A 22,569-nucleotide genomic window follows, 5' to 3' on the forward strand; every position below is an offset into this window, starting at 1 on the left:
CAATCAAAAGATCAATAATTAAATCAATTTCTGCATTTTTTGTTCTTCTCATATAAAAGATATGTACTTGAAAAACCAAAACAAGAAAATCTCAAAGTAAAATGAAAAAGAAAAGAAATTAAAATAAAAAATTAAAATGCCCAAATTAGCCAAACAATCAATTGTCTGATATGAAACAAAAACAAATCCCCGGCAACGACGCCAAAAACTTGATGCGTACTCCGCAAGTATATGGGTCGTTCAATTAGTAAAGAAAAGATATCGTCCTACAGAGATGTCACGACCCAACCTATGGGCCGGACCGGCACTAGGACCTGGGCCAGCCTAAAGCCCCCGAGGCCCGTAGTAAGCCTAACTGTTCATTTACCCAATGCTGAGGCCCATTTGGGCCCAATTTCAAGAAAACAAACGGACAGAGTCCGGCCATAAAATGGACTTACCAACGGGGAGTTTTTGACTCACCCGACCTGTAAACACAATAAACAATCCATTGGGGAGCTCAGCTCACCCTCCACATACTCATCAACATAATAATAAATGGGAGCTCAGCTCCCTCATCCAATCCATCAAACAGACTTAAAATATTAAGTTTACAGGTCCAACATGATAATAATATTACAGACCAAATTCAAATAATTACTGCTAACACATGCGGAAATTCTAGGAGTAAATAAAATTACACAAATATCGATAAACAACCTGCGAAGTATAAAAGCAGGTTAACCCAGAATAAAATATCCTCCTGCGGCCTGTAAAAATTTTTGAACAGGAGTGAGCGTTCGACTCAGAGAGTAAAATATCAATTTTAACCATAATCTCTATAACTATCTAGAACTAATACACCCTGTAGAGTGAAATGCAACATCAACATCATATTCACATCATAGCATCAAAAAGGTAATTTGGAGCACTCACACACCCTGTAGCATCAATCATAATATATTGGGAGCTGATCCCCTATACAGCTCTCTTAAATCCAACCTAGTGCCAGCGAAGAACTCAAGCCGGACTTTCGCTTAATAAACCAAATCGAGGGTCCCAGCGAAGAACTCAAGCCGTGACTACCCCGTCCTATCCATAGTCCACACCACATCACACGCACGCCAACGCACGCACACTGCTCCAAATTACCACAACAACACTCATGGCTACTTTACAGTTATGAATGCAACATAATTCATGCCTAGAGTTTAACTACATAAATATATGCATATAAGTGATGCATGGGCATGCTGAACATATAATAATATCGAAATTACAATTAAAATTAATATTTTACTCACAAACTTGACGACAAATTACTGTGGCGGCTGGGCGGAGGAAGAAGGCTGTCCCGGCTCACCTGACAATTACATTACATCTATTTAATAAATTTGACTCAATACAAACAAAGAAAAATATCAAGTACGTCCTAAGTCGTGCCGAAAATCCGGCAGAGTCTCCCCTATACCTAGGACCTACCCAACCTGCAAAAGGGCTAAAAACGCACTTCTATATTCACAATCCATATATCAACAGTTCAATCATATCACACAGCCCCTCCTCAAATCAATCATCCATCACATTACGCTTAATTTTAATTTAGTGCTTATTATTTATCACTTTTGCAAAAACTGCCCAAACAAGCTCTAAAAATTATAAAACTTTGCCCCGCTGTCCTTAGCAATATTACTAAGCTATTGCAAAAAGAATCGTAATTTTCTAAGCTACCACGAATATTTTATGGATTTTTAATCCTATTTAAGCACTAGAAAATTACGTAAAAACTAGGTTCGGGTTTACCTTTGCCGATTCCGACTTGAGGGGCCTTCGGGGCGTCGACAATGGGGCTAGCCAAAACCTCGGCCCAATTGAGACTTTTCCAGAACAGTGCATCGCCGGAATTTTGCGCATCGATCAATCACAAATTTTCGCGAATCGAGGATACCTACACGAAGCCCATAACACGGGGTTAGTACATAAATTTTTCAGAATTTTCTAAGCTCATTTAATGCTCGAAAATACACCGCCGCAGTTCCGTGGGACCCACCGAAAAACGGTGTCGGAAAAATTTGAAATTTATGTCGTTGCAAAGCTCTCGACGAATGGAGCGTCTTTGGTGGCCTCGGTTTCCTCGTGATTCACGGTTTTAGAAATCTAGCCCAAAAGTCGAAATGGGCTAAAATCTTCCCGAGCAAAAATCGGACAATCCGCTCGATGGATTTCGGCGTTCTTGGTGTCTATGGAAAGCTCTCGCCGAGTAGAGGATTTTGGACCCAAGACCCGGTCCAATTGGTGGCTGGCTCGGCCGGTTGGCCGAGGAAGTCGGGCCAGCGCGCCGCAGGGACTTTTCGAACGGCGTTTTCCTGCCGTTTAGGCGTGATCGGCCGTTGGGAGGCGCTGCTGGCTGGTCATTGGGCTGGTGAGCGGCTAGGGCGAGGAGAGAGAAAGCGAGAGAAGAGAGGAGAGGCGTCGCCGCGGAGAAAGAAAAGAGAAGAGACCGGTCCGATTCGGCCGGTCCGATCCGATCGATCCGATTCGACCGGTTCGATTAAATACAAAATTTTGAATTTTTACTCGCCTCGGACTGAAACGAGGTCCAAAATTCAAAAATTCGTAAAACTCAGAAAAATACGTAGACTCCAAATATATTTTTAGTTTTGCCACGTGGTCTTTAAATTAATTTTTAAAAATCATCAAAGTTTATATTTTCGGAAAATCGAACCCGATTTTTAAAATCCGAAAAATCTCAAAAAAATTCCTAAAATTCAAATAAAATTAAAATACCAAAAATACTCATAAATAATAAAATTTTGGGGTGTTACATTCTTCCCCCCTTACAGAAAATTCGTCCTCGAATTTTTACACAAGGCAGAATAAAGTACATGATTATACATTGAACAAGTAAGGGTACTTGCTACGCATGTCCCGTTCTGACTCCCAGGTGCACTCTTCCACCGACTGACTCCTCCACAAAACCTTAACCATAGGGATCTGTTTGGATCTTAGCTGTCTTACTTGGTAGCCCACTATGGCTACAGGTTGCTCCTCAAATGTCAAATTCTCCTTTAGCTCTATCACATCCGGCTGCAGGACATGAGAAGGATCGGGAATGTATTTCCTGAGCATGGAGATGTGAAACACGGGATGAACGTGAGAAAGGTTGGGTGGTAGCTCCAACCGGTAGGCAACTGCTCCAATTCTATCCGTAACCTCAAAAGGTCCAATATACCGAGGTGCCAACTTGCCCTTCTTTCCAAATCTCATGACTCCCTTCATTAGAGAAACCTTCAGGAATACATAGTCGCCACAGCAAACTCCACATCCCTCCGTCTGGGGTCTGCATAACTCTTCTGCTGTGAAAGTCGTCTTGATCGTTCACGATTAAGGGAACCATCTCAAGTGTCTTGCACTGTGTCTACATCGTGCACCTTCGCTTCCCCCATTTCTGTCCAACACAGAGGAGACCTACACTTTCTTCCATATAGTGCCTCATAGGGTGCCATCCCTATGCTGGAGTGGTAATTGTTGTTGTAGGCAAACTCCACCAAAGCTAGCTGCTCATCCCATTAACCTCCAAAATCCAAGACACTCATGCGAAGCATGTCTTCCAATGTTTGGATTGTCCTTTCGGACTGTCTGTCTGTCTGAGGGTGGAAGGCTGTACTGAAGTTCAACTATGTGCCAAGTGCCTCCTGTAACTTTTTCCAAAACCGAGAAGTGAACTGGGGCCCTCTGTCAGATATTATGGAAGCGGGAACTCCATGCAATCGACTATTTCTCGAATGTAGAGCCGGGCATACTGTGCCCGCAGTATGTAGTCTTTACAGTAAGAAGTGAGCTGATTTGGTCAAGCGGTCTACAATTACCCATATCGAATCATATCCTCGCGTGATGCGAGGCAACCCAATCCACAAAATCTATAGTGATCATTTCCCACTTCCATTCTCGGGATAGGGAGCTCTTGCAGCTTCCACGACGGTCTCGTGTTCAAACTTCACCTTCGACAAGTCAAGCACTTGGACACAAAGTCGCAATGTCTCTCTTCATGCCATTCCACCAATAGCTATCTTTCACATCATGGTACATCTTGGTGGAACACAGGTGGACACTGCATGATGTGTAGTGTGCCTCGCATGATTTCATTCTGAGGTTGTCCACATCGGGCACACATATCCTAGAACCTTGTACTAGGGCACCATCATTGGCAAATCCAAACTCACCACCTTCACCTTGTACTCTTTCTATGATCTTCATCAATTGTTGGTCTCTGTCGGGAAACTCTAACTCTGTCCCTCGTGTCCGGCCTCACCGAAAAGTGAGCCAACAATACCCCTCATCCGAAAGATCTAGGATTAAACCTTGATCCATCAACTCATGTACCTCCCGAATCAATGGTCTCTTCTCTCTTGAAATGTGCGCCAAATCGCTGTAAGATTTTCTCGCTCAAGGCATCTGCTACAACATTGGCCTTCCCTGTGGTGGTACTGGATGGTGCAATCATAGTCTTCGTAAGCTCCATCCATCTCCTCTGTCTCAAGTTTAAGTCCCTCTGCTGGAAGATGTACTTTAAACTCTTGTGGTCGGTGTATATCTCGCACACTTCGCCATACAGGTAGTGTCTTCAGATTTTCAGTGCAAAGATTACAGCCACCATTTCCAAATCATGGGTGGGGTAGTTCTGCTCATGCCTCTTCAGCTGCCTTGAAGCATAAGCCACTACCTTTCCATTCTGCATCAAAACACACCCTAGGCCAACTCTGGAGGCATCACAATACACGGTGTATCCTTCACCACTCACAGGTAGTGTCAACACAGGGGCAGTGGTTAGACACTCCTTAAGCTTCTGGAAACTCACCTCACAGTCATCTGTCCAAATGAATGGAACATTCTTCCTGATCAACTTAGTTAAGGGAGCCGCTATCCTGGAGAAATCTTGTACAAAACGCCTATAGTAGCCAGCTAAACCTAGAAAACTTCGCACCTCAGTGACTGTTGTAGGCCTAAGCCAATCAATTACAGCTTCAATTTTCTTGGGATCCACTTGAATACCGTCTCTAGAAACCACGTGTCCCAAGAATGAGATGCTTCCTAGCCAAAATTCACATTTCGAAAATTTGGCGTATAGCTGGTGCTCCCTCAAAGTCTGCAACACCATCCTCAAGTGCCACACGTGTTCTTCCTCGGTCTGAGAATATACCAAAATGTCATCTATGAATACGATGACAAAACGGTCCAAAAATGGCTTGAACACCCTGTTCATCAAGTCCATAAAGGCTGCTGGTGCATTAGTGAGTCCAAAAGACATCACCAAGAACTCATAATGACCATACCTTGTCCTGAATGCCGTTTTGGACACGTCCTCACTCCTGATTCTCAACTGATGGTAGCCTGATCGCAGGTCTATCTTGGAAAAGAATCTAGCTCCTTGGAGCTGATCAAACAGATCATCGATCCGAGGAAGTGGATACTTGTTCTTCACTGTCACCTTGTTCAGCTGTCTGTAGTCGATACACAATCTCAATGACCCATCCTTCTTTCTCACAAATAAAACAGGAGTGCCCCAAGGTGAAGTGCTCAGACGTATAAAACCCTTGTCCAAAAGCTCCTGTAGTTGTTCCTTCAGCTCTTTCAATTCTGCTGGTGCCATCCTGTAAGGTGGCATCGATATGGGGTTTGTACCCGGCACAACATCAATGCAAAACTCTATTTCCCTTCCTGGTGGCAACCCCGAAGCTCCTGCAGGAAGACATCCATAAATTCTCTGACAACAGGAACATTTTCCATGCTGACACCTTCTACAGATGTATCTCTCACCAATGCCAAATACCCTTGGCATCCACGCCTCAACATTTTTCTAGCACTAATTGCTGACACCAAATTATATGGAGCCACGCTCCTGTCACCATCAAAGCTAAACTCTTCCACACCAGGTATGTGGAAATACACCCTTTTGTTCCTGCAGTCGAAGGTGGCATAATGAGTTGCCAACCAATCCATCCCCAAAATTACATCAAAATCCATTACTGGTAGAGGAACCAAGTCTGCTGGGAAGATCTTTCCATCCACTACCACTGGGCTACCCGGAAAAACCATGTCTACATCTATGTTGTCACTAAGTGGGGTAGCTACCGACAAAGGACATTCTAAGGTTGTAGGGTTTCTACCCAACCTCATGGCAAACACAGGGGAGACAAATAAGTGCGTAGCACCCGGATCTATCAAAACACGAGCCTCATAAGAACAGACTGTAAGAATACACCGCCAATGCATTTGAAGCTTGAGCATCCTGGTGGGTCAGGGTGAAAACTCGAGCTTGACCCCTACCCTGAGTGGCAGAACCCTGATACTGACTTCTACCTCCTAATCTGCCTCCAAATCCACGTCCCCCTTGTCCTCGGCCCTGTTAGCCACTGAACTGACTGCCTGCCATGCTGGAAGCACCCGGATACAATTGTCGAGGAACATTCGCAACAGAACCTTGTGACCCCATCTGTGGCTCACTGAACACGGGGCATTCTCTAGCAAAGTGACCTGGTTGGCCACACCTGAAGCATACTCCTGATCCCATCAAACAAGGTCCTGAATGTCCTCTTCTACACTGTGCACAAGGTGCCAAGGAGGATCTGAACTGCACTAATCTGCTGTACCACTCGTTACCACTGCTGGATACGTGCCACAGTGCAATCCTCGGGATTTGTGTCTGAAACCACTTCTCTTATTCCTGCTTCTTCCTCTGTAATTAGTTTGGCCACCACTGTCTGTAGTAGCCATGTGGGGAACACCTGAAGAACCCTCTGCTCTGTTTTTCTTTGCCCTTCCGCTGTCATCCACAGCATAGCTAATCTCTATCTGTTTGGCTCGATCAACTACCACGTCAAAAGACTGATTAGACATCATGACCAGGTTTGCATACGTCCTGTCAAGCCCCTTTAGGAATCTCTTCACCTTCATAGTTTCTGTAGATACTGCTGTGGGGGCATATCTGCTCAATTCCAGAAATTCTGTAGCATATTCATCTACAGACCTGCCATTCTGTCTTAAGGCCTCAAAGGCCCACTGCTTCTGATCTCTGAAGCTTTCTAGCACAAACCGATTGATAAAAAGTTCCACAAACTGACCCCATGTCAAACCCTCCATCCGGGGTAACACGTAGTCATTCATCCATTATCTAGGCATAGGCCCCATGACATGCTGCATACACTCTATCAGTCTTCTATCAGTCAATCAGACTGCTCTGCACATGCGAGAATCTAAAACCGATATGCATCGTCTGACACATCATAAGTTCCAGGCACCAACTTCTTGAAATTAATTATCTGTTTATAAGGTTCCCCTCTTGGTGCGGTGGACTACTGCTGCTGTGGAGGGTGGACCATATACTGCGCCATCATGTCGATGGTTCTCTGCAGACCAGCTAGAGTAGCTGCCATGGGGTCCATGGGACCCTGTGCCATGAAAGACTGCTCTGACCGTGGCACCGCTCTTCTACTTGAGCAGCTCTAGGCCTCCTACCCCGCCTCCTCGGGGCAGGCGCCTCATCCTATGCCGACACCTCGTCAGGCACATCTGGCTCTGGTGCAGTGGCAGCTCTCATGCTTCTACGCATTTTCCTGAAATTCAGCAGCATTAGCCCACAAAATTTAAAACTGCACATTACACAGCTCTATAGACTCATATTTATACACAATATATGAAGCAGAAACTAGAAGCAAAGACGACAATGCAAGACGAATGTGGACCCTATTTTTCCGCATGTGACTCCTATTAGACTCTTTCCGATATTTTAGACAAACATTCCCTAAGAATCTGGAGCCTAAGCTCTGATACCACATCTGTCACGACCCAACCTATGGGCCGGACCGGCACTAGGACCTGGGCCAGCCTAAAGCCCCCGAGGCCCGTAGTAAGCCTAACTGTTCATTTACCCAATCTTTGAGGCCCATTTGGGCCCAATTTCAAGAAAACAAACGGACAGAGTCCGGCCATAAAATGGACTTACCAACGGGGAGTTTTTGACTCACCCGACCTATAAACACAATAAACAATCCATTGGGGAGCTCAGCTCACCCTCCACATACTCATCAACATAATAATAAATGGGAGCTCAGCTCCCTCATCCAATCCATTAAACAGACTTAAAATATTAAGTTTACAGGTCCAACATGATAATAATATTACAGACCAAATTCAAATAATTACTGCTAACACATGCGGAAATTCTAGGAGTAAATAAAATTACACAAATATCGATAAACAACCTGCGAAGTATAAAAGCAGGTTAACCCAGAATAAAATATCCTCCTGCGGCCTGTAAAAATTTTTGAACAGGAGTGAGCGTTCGACTCAGAGAGTAAAATATCAATTTTAACCATAATCTCTATAACTATCTGTAACTAATGCACCCTGTAGAGTGAAATGCAACATCAACATCATATTCACATCATAGCATCAAAAAGGTAATTTGTAGCACTCACACACCCTGTAGCATCAATCATAATATATTGGGAGCTGATCCCCTATACAGCTCTCTTAAATCCAACCTGGTGCCAGCGAAGAACTCAAGCCGGACTTTCGCTTAATAAACCAAATCGAGGGTCCCAGCGAAGAACTAAGCCGTGACTACCCCTCGAAGGAACGGGTCCCAGCGAAGAACTCAAGCCGTGACTACCCTGGCCCTATCCATAGTCCACACCACATCACACGCACGCCAACGCACGCACACTGCTCCAAATTACCACAACAATACTCATGGCACATTAACAGTTATGAATGCAACATAATTCGTGCCTAGAGTTTAACTACATAAATATATGCATATAAGTGATGCATGGGCATGCTGAACATATAATAATATCGAAATTACAATTAAAATTAATATTTTACTCACAAACTTGACGACAGATTACTGTGGGCGGAGGAAGAAAGCTGTCCCGGCTCACCTGAAAATTACATTACATCTATTTAATAAATTTGACTCAATACAAACAAAGAAAAAGATCAAGTACGTCCTAAGTCGTGCCGAAAATCCGGCAGAGTCTCCCCTATACCTAGGACCTACCCAACCTGCAAAAGGGCTAAAAACGCACTTCTATATTCACAATCCATATATTAACAGTTCAATCATATCACACAGCCCCTCTTGGTCCCATCAAATCAATCATCCATCACTATATGCAAAATTTCAATTTAGTCCTTATTATTGACCATTTTTGCAAAAACTGCCCAAACAAGCTCTAAAAATTATAAAACTCCTCCCCGCGATCCCTACCAATATTACTAAGCTATTGCAAAAAGAATCGTAATTTTCTAAGCTACCACGAATATTTTATGGATTTTTAATCCTATTTAAGCACTAGAAAATTACGTAAAAACTAGGTTCGGGTTTACCTTTGCGATTCCGACTTGAGGACGCTCGGGACGTCGACAATGGGGCTAGCCAAAACCTCGGCCCATTCGGAGACTTTTCGTGCAGTGCATGCGGCGGAATTTTGCGGACCGATCAATCACAAATTTCCACGAATCGAGGATACCTACACGAAGCCCATAACACGGGGTTTAGTACATAAATTTTTCAGAATTTTCTAAGCTCATTTAATGCTCGAAAATACACCGCGAAGTTCGTGGGACCCACCAAAAAGCGGTGTCGGAAAAATTTGAAATTTATGTCGTTGCGAAGCTCTCGTGAATGGAGCGTCTGGTGGCCTCGGTTTCCTCGTGGGATTCACGGTTTTGAAATCTAGCCCAAAAGTCGAAATGGGCTAAAATATACCCGAGAAAAAATCGGAAAATCAGCTCGATGGATTTCGTGCGTTCTTGGTGTCTATGGAAAGCTCGCCGAGTAGATGATTTTGGACACAAGACCGGTCCAATTGGTGGCCGGATCGGCGGATTGGCCGAGGAAGTCGGCGCGCAGCGCGCAGGGACGTTGCGCGGCGTTCCGGCCGTTTAGCGCGGCCGTGCATTTGGGTTAGCGGCGCGGCCTTTGGCTGGCTGGTCAGGCTGGCGGCTAGGAGAGGAGAGAGAAACGAGAGAGAAGAGAGGAGAGGGCGTCGCGCGCGGGAGGAAGAAAAAGAGAAGAGACCGGTCCGATCCGACCGGTTCGATTCGGCCGGTTCGATTCGAAATACAAAATTTTGAATTTTTACTCTGCCTCGGGACCGAAAACGAGGTCCAAAAATTCCGAAAAAAATTCCGTAAAACTCAGAAAAATACGTAGACTCCAAATATATTTTTAGTTTTGCCACGTGGTCTTTAAATTAATTTTTAAAAATCATCAAAGTTTATATTTTCAGAAAATCGAACCCGATTTTTAAAATCCTAAAAATCTCAAAAAAATTCCTAAAATTCAAATAAAATTAAAATACCAAAAATACTCATAAATAATAAAATTTTGGGGTGTTACAAGAGATTTGTTGCTTGAGTACCAAACTATAAAAGTCATGATTATTTAGGCTATCAATAATTTATGCCAAAGAGTAGAGCAAAAGATGCAGCAAATTAAATTGAAAAAAATAAGAAAATTATAATGAAATAAGCAATTAAATTTCTAAGCATTATACTAATTTATTAAAATTTTAGCAAGTAACTAAAGATTTAATTAATTAATGATAAAGATTAATTCCAGAGTTAAGATTCATGAAGAAAATTTTATTGGGATTTGGATAGGCAAAACCAAGATCAAGGGAAATACATGTTTGAAGGAAGTTGATTATGATTTCCTTTAATTTCTCTTTCAAGCAAACTAAATAGTATTTTAAAGGAAACTAAACCCCATTCTCATGCGATGTTTAATTACCTAAAAACCCTTTAAGCACTTTAATCAACTTGAAATTGCTCTTAACCAACTAGTTTATTTCTAACACTAAGTGATTAAGTTCATTATCTTGATTATCTATCATAGATTTTCACCTCTCGGTCATTAAATCTAAGATTAAGAATAAAACCCAAGGGGTACCAATAATGGGTATGTAAATAAATAAGCACATAAGATAAGAATCAAAACTTATATATACTAAAATCTAGTTAAAACCAGTCCAAATCCACAAATAAAACTTAAATCATTACTCCCAACTCTAAAATCCCAAGTATCTACTCACTCATTCTTGTATTTACAAGTAGAAAATATGAAATGGAGTAAGAAAACATGAAAATAAAACTAAAAATAAAAGAACCCAGAAGAAGAGAATCCAAATCTCTGAAAATGGAAGCTGGAAACGTCGCTCTGCAAGTGTCCTTCCTCCAAAAATGGCGTGGTTCCTTCTTTCCTTCTTCCTTTGATTTTTCTCTCTCTTTCACCTTTTTGTACAAATGAGAACATAATGCTTATTTATCTCCTCAAACTTTGCCCTAAAAATGGTCTCTAAAGGGATAAAGACAAAATGTGTAAAAGGTTTGAAAGAGAAAATTTTTCCATGTCAGCAAATCTGTCAGCGCCATCCCACATGCCTCATGTTGATTTAAGTTATTTTGCACATGCCTCATGTTGATTCGGATGAGAAGCCTTTAGATTATACACGACCAGCTACACGGGGCATGTTGAAGTCCCTAAAACTTTCGGTGTGTTTTGTTCCAAAATCTCTGTCTATACGACCCAATGTTGAATCTACATGCCTCATGTGGATTCCTGCTGGCTGACTCTTTTCTTCAAATGACATTCAACATGGGGCATTTTGAAGCCTTTGAAAATCTTGGCTGGTCTTCTTCCTTAGACAAATTTTCTTCATTTTTCACTCTACTTTAAGCTTCCAAATCACTTTGAATTTCTTCTATATGCACATTTTTTCCTTTAAACCTTATTAAAACCTATCAAAAACATTAAAATTCCAAAAATCAAATATAATGAAACTAAAATTAACAAATTAACTAAAATAAGCGTTAAAAGTATAAAATTATTAAATTAAAAATGCAAAATAGATGCAAAACTACCTTAAAATACATATATAAAATGAGTTTATCAACGTTGTGCAGTGCTTGTGAAATCGTCATTTGAATCGGCACTTTCTGTGTAAAATGTTGCTCTTGAAACTATTGATTAAATTGGCATTTCCTGTGTAGAATTACTCTGAAATGCTGTGCAGTGCTCTTAAAATCGCTAGTTGACTTCGTGTTTTCTATGTAAAATTATTGCTCTTGTTAGATTATATGACAATACACTGAAATATTATTTTAACTAATGATTTTGTTAGTAACATATTATTTTGATAAATAGGTTAGATTTCACATTATTATGATAAATAATTTTTAAAATTATATTATTTTAATAATTAATCTAGATAATGAGGGAGCCAGCAATTATTTTTAGGAGTCAAAGTCAAATTATATATATATATATATATATATATATGTGTGTGTGTGTGTGTGTGTGTGTGTGTGTGTGGGATCCCTCAACCCCTACCTCCATCACTGGCCTTTAGGTGAGCCGACCGCCCTCAACCCCTACCTCCATCACTGCCTTTAGGTGAGCCGACCGCCGATTTTCTGCTTTGATGTTGTTCTACAACATAAACTTCACATTATATTTATATTTAAGATGACAACGATTGGGATATCTGTGAGTATCTTATTTTATTAAACTCTAAAAAGATAAGTTTGGATAATATATCATTAAATTTAAATTTTAAAGATAATTTTAATATTAAATTTTAATTAAATTTAAATTTTATATATTAAATATTTATTACTTAAACTCATTTATATAAATTAATTTTTTATGTAACGTGCAACGCATGTTTTGTGCTTGCTGTGCAAACTTGTGATTTAATTTTTTATATGTAATGTTCTATTATTTTTATTATATGACATAATATTATTATAATATTATAAATATTATTTTTAATTATTTTTATTAATAGTATTTTTTCAATTTTTTTAAATATATTTATATATTATAATATTTTATTGATGTAAAGAATAAAATTATTTTGAAAATATGACTAATTAATAAAAAAATTCTAAGCACTTTTTTAATTTTATTTAAAATTTCAATTCATTTTATTGAAATTGTAAAATTAATGTTACTTTTAATCTATTTACCTAAATTAGTAAAAGTTGAAATGCAATTATAATAATTTCATTAAAGTTTTCAATAAAAATAATTTTTTAATTTGTTATATTGAACAATAATTTGAGAATATTAAATTATTTATTTTGCTTAATAAAAATGAAATAAATGAAAATTTGTTTATATATAAAAATAAATTTTAAGTTTGATTAAAGTTATATTTTTATTAATATAAATAATTAAAAAAATACTGTAAATTTATAATTAATAATGTGGTTCATCTATTTAAATTGGATTAAAACTTCAAATTATTGATTTTAATATTTAGTTAACCCTAAATTTTTATTTAATTAAATATTTAATTTTTTAATAATAATTTTATAATAATGTGAAAGATATTTTTGTTCTTCCAATTATTCCCCTCCTATGCATATATATATATATATATATATATATATATATATATATATATATATATATATATATATATATATTCTAAAATTATAATTTTATAGATATTTAAAACAATTAAAAATAAATTAGTTAGAATAATATTTTGTATTTAATGTCTTTTATTAATTTTATTAAAATAAATTAAATAATTTTTAATGAATTAATAATACTTATAGATTTATAATTATAGAATTACTATATTAAGAATTATAATATGTTTTTTAGTATAAATAGAATTATTATTAAAATAATATTAAAATTTTAATTCATATTAATTATTGTAATATTAAAAATTGAAATTATTGGGTATTTAGCGACAACCATTTCGTCACTAAAAGTTATTATTGACAATATTGTATATTGTTGAATTGGCATTATTAAGCTTTTAGCAACAAATTTTCAGCCACTAAAAGTTTAACGATGATAATGTTTGAAAGTCACTAATTGCTAAAATTATTAGCGATATATCTTTTTGTCACAATTTTATTAGCGACGAATTTATATAAATTTGCAATTGGTTATTATCATTAATATGCATTATTGGTGACTCTCGCTATAAATACGCCTTTGCTATATTTTTATAAATAATAGATAGATTAATAAAATTTTTTATTTTTATTTATTAATTTCTTATTTTAATTACTTACTTTCTATAAAATTTTATATTTAATTGCAATTAAGTATAAGTAGAATTAAAAATTTTAAACATATATAAACTCTAAAAATTAAGAATTTTAAATTTATACAAATTTTAAAATTAATTTAAATAATAAAAATATAATTATAATTAATTTTAAGAATTAATGACAATTTGGGTAAAGCCAGTGTTCTCCCTCCTCCTTCACACATTTATATATTATAGATAATTAATTAAATATAAAATTTATTTTTTTATAATATATATATATATGTATTTTAAATAGAGAAAATTTAAATATTTTGTAGAATTATTTATTTTTAAAATATAAATTATTAAGTAAAAATATTTTAATATAGAATATTAATTAAAATATAAAATTTAATAGATTGGGGTATTATTTGAATAAAAATCGAATTTGAAATAGATTCAAGGGTAAATATTAATAAGTTTATGATGAATTTGAATAATATAAATATTAATCGAATTTAAATTTGAATAAGATGATTTTCACATGTACCAGCCTATTGCCATCCTAATTTTATTGCCATAATCATCATGTTGTTTATGTATGCCTGGTTTAGTTTTGGATTTTTTTTGTCCGGTGAAATTCTCTTGCTGTGGGAAAGTTTCAAAAGGTGTTTTCATGTAACTTATTTGTCACTATTGTGTGGTCTTTGTGTTTGGCAAAGAAAGATAGAATTTTGAATGATGAGTGCACTGTGGTGGCATTGTGTACTTTAATTTTGCATCGATTGTCTGTGTGGATGGAGGCTATTAAGGTGGATTTCCCTTTTCAAGGTTAGATCTATTAGTTACTTCACAATCCATTAGATGTTGGACTAATCTATCTAAGCAAAGGCCTACTGTGAGTTGGGTTCCACCTATTGCATCCACTTTGAAGTGGAATGTTGATGGGTCTTCTAGTGGAAAGCCGGGCTTGAGTGGCATTGGAGGGGTGTTGAGGAATGCTGAAAGGCTTCTTTATGTGTGTTTTTCTCATGTTCAGTGGGTATAGTTGATTCTAACACTATCAAACTGTTAGCTATTGCTAAAACTCTTAAGTTGTCTCTTAAATTGAATGATAAAAGGGTGAATGTTGGTGAAATTGTTATTGAATATGATTCTAAGTTTTTCTATTCATGGGTTTCAAAGCCAGAAGATACTCCTTGGATATTATCTTCGACAATTAATTCAGTTCTGAGTAGTTTGGAGTAGCTTCAGTAAGTGATTTTTATTCATACACTTAGGGAGGCAAACTCTATTGTAGATGCCTTTGCAAGGCAAGGTGTGGATCGATCTTCAAACTATGTGGCTTTTCTTTAGCCTGTGGCATCTTCATTGTTGTTTGAGATAAAGATTGGGGCTTGAGTATCGTTGTTGCTAATAGCGGTGGGTCTGCTAGTGCTTGTTCATTGGTTTGTGGTGTTTTGTAGCCTGTTTTGTGCGAATCTTCTACTACATTTTTGTCTTGAGATTTTGTTACTGTGCGTTATCCTTGTGATTGTTGGGCACAAGGCACTTGGTGTTTATTTATTATTATCATTATTTTTATATTTTGTCATTGCTTTGTTCATGTTCCTTTATTTTGGACTATTTACTGTGTTCCATTTTCACTCTAGGTTTTTTTCACTTAAACCCTGTTTGACAACAGTTTTTAAGGTAATGTTTAGCATTTTGACTATAGCCAAACTACTACTTCTTCTATTTATACTATTCGGTGACATAGTATTTATATTAGTTTTTAGAGGTTGAGAAAGTAGTTCATGAAAAACTATTCCTCCTAACTTTTAGAGGTCGAACGAGCGTTTTGACTAAAGTTAACAAGGTTTTATTACTATTTTTATATTTAACAGTTAATCTAATAGCTATTTTTTCTAAACACTTTTACTTTAATAGCTATACAAACAACTAATATTTAATAACTAACAGCTAGTAAAATAGCTGATAGCTACTAAAATAGCTAACAGCTATTAGAATAGCTAATATTACCGAATAAGCCCTTAGCATATGTTAGCCTAGATTGGGTGTATTTAAGAAAGCCTTTTGACTTAATTTAGTTTGGCCGATATATATTAAGTTTTTGCTAATTTATTAATAAATTTTACTTATAAAAAAACCATTATATGGTCACTTTCATCATATGAAGAGACAGATCTTGCCTATAATTTTTGGAGGAGTTGAATAAATTTAGAAAATAATTTACTAATTATTTACAATTAAAAATATTTTATATTTATATAATTAAAATATATTATGTAAATCATTTTCATTTTAAATTATTATATTCAAAAAATCATAATAAAATTACTAAATTATTAATTCAATTTATTTTATTTACTAATTTAAAAAAATAATAATAATTTTACATATTTTAAAATAAAGTTAGACATTTTTGTTTTAAATTGTGAATGGTTGATAAATAAAAGAATATTTGGAAATTAAATAATAATAATAATAATAATAATAATAATAATAATAAAATATTTTCTTATGATTTGTACTTATTAATTATATTTATAACTGCCATTAAATATTTAAAGGGTTAAAACTCATTATTTGTGGGAGACAAGGAATCCAATAAAGTAGCTTGGTCGCTGATCATATGGTTTGGTGTAGCAATTGAATTTGCGCGTTAGCGCCAAACGCTAATAGGCACACTTGCGAGTAATTATTATCTATATTTTCAATCAATTAATAACTATTATTTTAATTAGAATCGTGAAAGATTCTACTTAAAAATATATATAGATGATTTTTAATTGATTAGTATTCATATATTTTAGTGTTTAGAAAATATGTGTGTAAACTCGATTAAATAAGACTCAAGACTTTTATGTATAAGATAAGTGATTTTCATCATACACTAATTATCTTATATCTATAATAAATTAAGTTTAAATAAGAAAAATTTAAATAATTAAAAGCCAATAATTTATATATCAACTTATATAGATTCAAATAATAATAGTCTCATTTGTACAGTATGCATTATTCATACAAGAATTGGCCAATTTATTGATAGAGATGAGATTGAAGGCGAGGATTGAGGAAGCATTCAAGTGCCAATGCTCTCACTCATATCAAGTGGCTCGCTAGTTGGGTTTTCAATATCAAACCCCTGTAGCAACGTAGCAAGAGTTAATTGCAAAACCTGAAGCACAAAAGAGACACCAGGGCACATCCTTCTTCCACTGCTAAATGGTATAAACTCAAAGTTTTGGCCCCTAACATCATAATCTTTGTGAATTGTAAGAAACCATTCTGGTTGGAACTCAGAAGGGTTGGACGACACCCTTGGATCATGATCAATCTTGGTAAGATTAACGAGGAGTCTTGTGCCTGCCGGGATATGGTAGCCAGCTACAATGCAGTCCTCCATGGACTCGTGCGGCACAGAAAGTGGTCCAATAGGGCATAATCGCAGCGTTTCCTTGATGGTGGCTTTAAGGTAAACCAGGTTATTCATATCATATTCATGTACCAGTCTTTCCTTACCAACATCGATGTCTAACTCGTGCTGGGCCTTTTTTAGGACATCCAGGTGATTGATTAATAAAGAGAGAGCCCACGTCAAAGTTACTACCGTGGTGTCTGAGGCTGCCAATGTTAGAGTCTGCAATCATCAAAATTCACAGGAATTTAAATAACATGGTGTTAAAATGTAAAAATAAGTTATTTAAATTTTAATTTATAATAAAAAATTTTAATTTTTAATTTAAATAGTATAAAATTTAATAATTAATTTTTAAATTATTTTTACTGATATGATATTTATTAATTTAAAAATTATATTCTTTCTATATTTTGATATTTATTAAAAAAATAAATTATATAAATTAATAATTTAATAATCCATTGATCCATGAAAATATAATTTTTTAATTTGATAAATATTATATCAGTATAAATAATTTAGAAATCGATCAAATGGATAAGATATTTTACTGTTATACATTCCTAAATTATTTTGTGTGTTTTTCTCATAAGTCGTCTCTTAAACTGAAAGATAAAAGGGTGAATGTTTGTGAAATTGTTATTGAATCTGATTCTAAGTTTGCTATTCATGGGTTTCAAAGCCGGAAGCTGCTCCTTGGAAGTTATCTTTGACAATTAATTTAGTTCTGGTTAGTTTATAGTAGCTTCAGTAGGTGATTTTTGTTCATACACTTAGAGAGGTAAACTCTGTTGTAGATGCCCTTGCAAGGCAAGGTGTGGATTAGTCTTTAAATTATGTGGCTTTTCTTTAGCCTGTGGCATTTTCATTGTTGTTTGAGATAAAGATTGGGGCTTGAGTATCGTTGTTGCTGACAGCGGTAGGTCTGCTGGTGCTTGGTCATTGGTTTGTGGTATTTTGTAGCCTATTCTGTGCTAATCTTCTGCGGCATTTTGTCGTGAGATTTTGTTAATGTGTGTTATCCTTGTGATTGTTGGGCACAAGACACTTGTTGTTTGTTTATTATTATTATTATTTTATATTTTGTCATTGCTTTGTTCACCTTCCTTTATTTTGGACTATTCACTGTATTCCATTTTGACTCCCAGTTTTTTCTACTTGCTTTGAAGATAACATTTAGTGTTTTGATCAGAGTTAAAATATTATTTTTCTTATTTATATTATTCGGTGACATAATATTTATACTAATTTTTAAAGGTTGAGTGAATGGTTTATGAAAAGTTATCCCTCCTAATTTTTAGAAGTTAAAGGAGCGTTTTAACTAAAATCAATAAGATTTTATCACTATTATTATATTTAGCAATTAATCTAATAACTATTTTTACCAAACACTTTTACTTTAATAGTTATATAAATAACTAATATTTAACAGCTAATAGTTAATAAAATAACTGATAGCTACTAAAATTACTAATAACTATTAGAACAGCTAATATTATCAACATGCCTTTAGCATATGTTAGCCTAGGTTGAGTGTATTGAAAAAAGCTTTTTAACTTAATTTAATTTGACGGATATGTATTAAGTTTTTGCTGATTTATTAATAAAATTTACTTTAAAAAAAAAACCATTATATGGTCACTTTCATCATATAAAGTGACAGATCTTGCCGACAATCTTTGGAGGAGTTGAATAAATTTATAAAATAATTTATTAATTATTTATAATTAAAAATATTTTATATTTATATAATTAAAATATATTATATAAATCATTTTCATTTTAAATTATTATATTCAAAAAATCATAATAAAATTACTAAATTATTAATTCAATTTATTTTATTTACTAATTTAAAAAAATAATAATTTTTCATATTTTAAAATAAAGTTAGACATTTTTGTTTTAAATATAGAATATTAATAAATAAAAGAATATTTAGAAATTAAATCAATATAAAATAATAATAAAAAAATATTTTCTTATGATTTGTACTTATTAATTATATTCATAATTGCCATTAAATATTTAAAGGGTTTAAACTCACTATTTGTGGGAGACGAGGAATCCAATAAAGTCGCTTGGTGTAGCCACTGAATTTGGGTGTTAGCGGCAAACGCTAATAGGTACGCTTGCAAGTAATTATTATCTATATTTTTAATTAATTAATAATTATTATTTTAATTAAAATCATCATAAAAATATAGATAGATAATTTTTTATTGATTAGATATTTATATATTTTGGTATTTAAAAAATTTATTTGTAAACTCAATTTAACAAGACTCAAGATTTTTATGTATTTAATAAGTGATTCTCATCATACATTAATTATCTTATGTTTATAATGAATTAGGTTTAAATAAAAAAAATATTTAAATAATTAATAGCCACAAAACATAACAACTCATATAGATTCAAATAATAACGGTCTCGTTCGCACAGCATGCATTATTCATACAAGAATTGGCCAATTTATTGATAGAGATGAGATTGAAGGCGAGGATTGAGAAAGCATTCAAGTGGGGTTGCTCTGAGGTTGGTTAATCCAATGCTCTCACTCATATCAAGCTGCTCGCTAGTTGGGTTTTCAATATCAAACCCCTGTAGCAATGTAGCAAGAGTTAATTGCAAAACCTGAAGAGCAAAAGAGACACCAGGGCACATCCTTCTTCCATTGCTAAATGGTATAAACTCAAAGTTTTGGCCCCTAATATCATAATCTTTGTGAATTGTAAGAAATCGTTCTGGTTGGAACTCAGAAGGGTTAGACCACACCCTAGGATCACGATGAATCTTGGTAAGATTAACGAGGAGTCTTGTGCCTGCTGGAATATGGTAGCCAGCTACAGAGCAGTCCTCCATGGACTCATGCGGCACAGAAAGTGGTCCGGCAGGGTATAATCGCAGCGTTTCCTTGATGATGGCTTTAAGGTAAACCAAGTTATTCATATCAGATTCATGTACTGGTCTTTCCTTACCAACATTGATGTCTAACTCGAGCTGGGCCTTTTTCAGGACATCTGGGTGGTTGATTAATAAAGAGAGAGCCCATGTCAAAGTTACTGCTGTGGTGTCTGAGGCTGCCAGTGTCAAAGCCTACAAACATCCAAATTCGCAGGAATTTGGATAACATAGAAAAAGGTTAAATCATGGGTGTGTAAAATAAAGCATTGAAATTTTAATTTAAAATAAAAAAATTTAATTTTTAATTTAAATAATATAAATTTTAATAATTAATTTTTAAATTATTTTTATGCATATCATATTTATTAAATTAAAAATTATATTCTTTCTATATTTTAATATTTATTAAGAAAAAAATAAATTACATAAATTAATAATTTAATAATTCATCAATTTATGAAAATATAATTTTTAATTTAATAAATATTTTATTAATATAAATAATTTAGAAATCAATCAAATGCATAAGATATTTTACTGATACACATTCCTAAGTTAAGATACTAATTTATAATTTACTTATAGAAAATCTCAAGTATTTTTTTTTTAAGTTTAAACATAAATTAAAATTAAAATGTATCTATAAATAAATAAACACACAATTAAATACTATGTAAATGTAATCAATTAAATATTGATAAAATTTAAATCAAAAATCTATTGATTCGAAGGTCTCAACTTTGATCAGTTGAGCATACGAAATCGTTTTTAAGGATTTAAATGATAATACTCATTATTGAAATTAATTACCAGGCACATGGCTTTGTTGACGGTATCGGAATCTCGACCTAGAACCCATTCAGCATCATCATCAAGAATGTCCAGCATCAGATCCATGAAGTCTTCTTCTCCATTCTTAACACCAGAAGCTTTCTTCTCCTTATGCTCCTTTAGCCACCCTTCAACAACAAGGTCCAAATCTTTTGCAGTCTTCTTCATGGCTCTTTCGTATCCCCCAATATCCAGCCACCTCAAAAAGGGTATCGCATCAGCCGCCACAAACCTCCCTGATAAATCAAAGAAATCCCTCAACGCTTCCCTCAATCTTTTATTCTCCTCGCCTTCATTTGCAGTCATATATCCCACAGATTGCCCAAAAATTATCCTCAAGATCACATTTAAGGATATGTCTGCTAACCACCTCTTCATCTCCACCAACACCGTATTTGAATTATTTTTCTTCCTTTCCCATAATTTAAACAACTCTTTTAAAGCTGTTCCCACCTCCGATTCTCGTACATGTCTCAGCTTCTCCAGTCGGTGGTTAGAGAGTAGTTCATGTGTGGCTATCTTGCGCGATTGACGCCAGTAGGTGCCGTATGGGCTAAACCCAAACACGGCACGATCATAGGCCAAAAGGTCCATGGCTAGAGTTTTTGGACGATTAGCGAAAGCTTGATCGTTGATGGTTAGACATTCCTTGGCAATCTCCCAGTTGCTCACTACCAAAGCTCGATACACGCCCATCTTGATAGTGAAGACAGGACCGTATTTGTCAACCATGTTGCCCAATACTATGTGGGGGGGTTGAGGCCCTCCTAGGAGGTGAAGGTGGCCAATTAGGGGCCATGCTCCTCCAGCTTCTGGCGGTGCTTTTGTCTTACCTGCAGTCCTTGAGATTCTTCTTAACATCCAAAAGATCAAGGAGCAAATTAAGATGAGGAAGGTCACGGTGGCCCTAGCATTTGTGGGGAAGAAAAGAAACTTTTCCTCTGCAGTAGGTAACGACAGAAAATAATCCATTTTCGGACGCCTTGCCCAGGCCGAGGGCATGAGACCCATATGTGTTGTCTGGTTTGCTGTAATATAATTATATATAACGATAATATTATTTGACTAATTATCAGATACATCCAAAATGTTAAGAATTAATATTTTTTAAAAAAAAATAAATATTTTTTATAATATAAAAAAATTTCAATCATCACCTAATAATTTTTCGTATTATTTAATATTAAATATAACACTGTAGTACTCACAAGTCAATGCGTGAATCTGGAAAGCACATGGCCTCTGCAGTCGCAAGACACGTTTCTTCATTGAAGAAGTGACAATTCAATAAATAATAATAATAATAATAAGGGATGTAACGTAACAAGTTTCTGACCAATAGTGACAAGGTGGATACATCTT

The 22,569-nt window shown here is 35.3% G+C and overlaps 1 protein-coding gene and 1 long non-coding RNA gene across 2 annotated transcripts; both read right to left on the reverse strand.

The window, feature by feature from the left end:
* Positions 1-528: 528 nt before the first annotated feature.
* LOC131170494 (uncharacterized) lies at positions 529-1,537 on the reverse strand. The gene is made up of 2 exons (XR_009141222.1): positions 1,284-1,537; positions 529-749 (listed from the first exon to the last, which is right to left on the reverse strand). It is a non-coding gene; the product is annotated as an uncharacterized LOC131170494 (long non-coding RNA).
* An 18,319-nt stretch (positions 1,538-19,856) lies between these two features.
* Positions 19,857-22,233, reverse strand: LOC131172202 (cytochrome P450 CYP82D47-like). The gene is made up of 2 exons (XM_058133150.1): positions 21,187-22,233; positions 19,857-20,568 (listed from the first exon to the last, which is right to left on the reverse strand). The coding sequence occupies exons 1-2, from the start codon at positions 22,216-22,218 to the stop codon at positions 19,945-19,947; spliced, it is 1,656 nt and encodes a 551-aa protein (XP_057989133.1). The 5' UTR covers positions 22,219-22,233; the 3' UTR covers positions 19,857-19,944.
* Between the last annotated feature and the right edge of the window lie 336 nt (positions 22,234-22,569).

This window comes from Hevea brasiliensis, chromosome 2 (assembly GCF_030052815.1).
Source record: "Hevea brasiliensis isolate MT/VB/25A 57/8 chromosome 2, ASM3005281v1, whole genome shotgun sequence".
Classification (NCBI taxonomy): domain Eukaryota; kingdom Viridiplantae; phylum Streptophyta; class Magnoliopsida; order Malpighiales; family Euphorbiaceae; genus Hevea; species Hevea brasiliensis.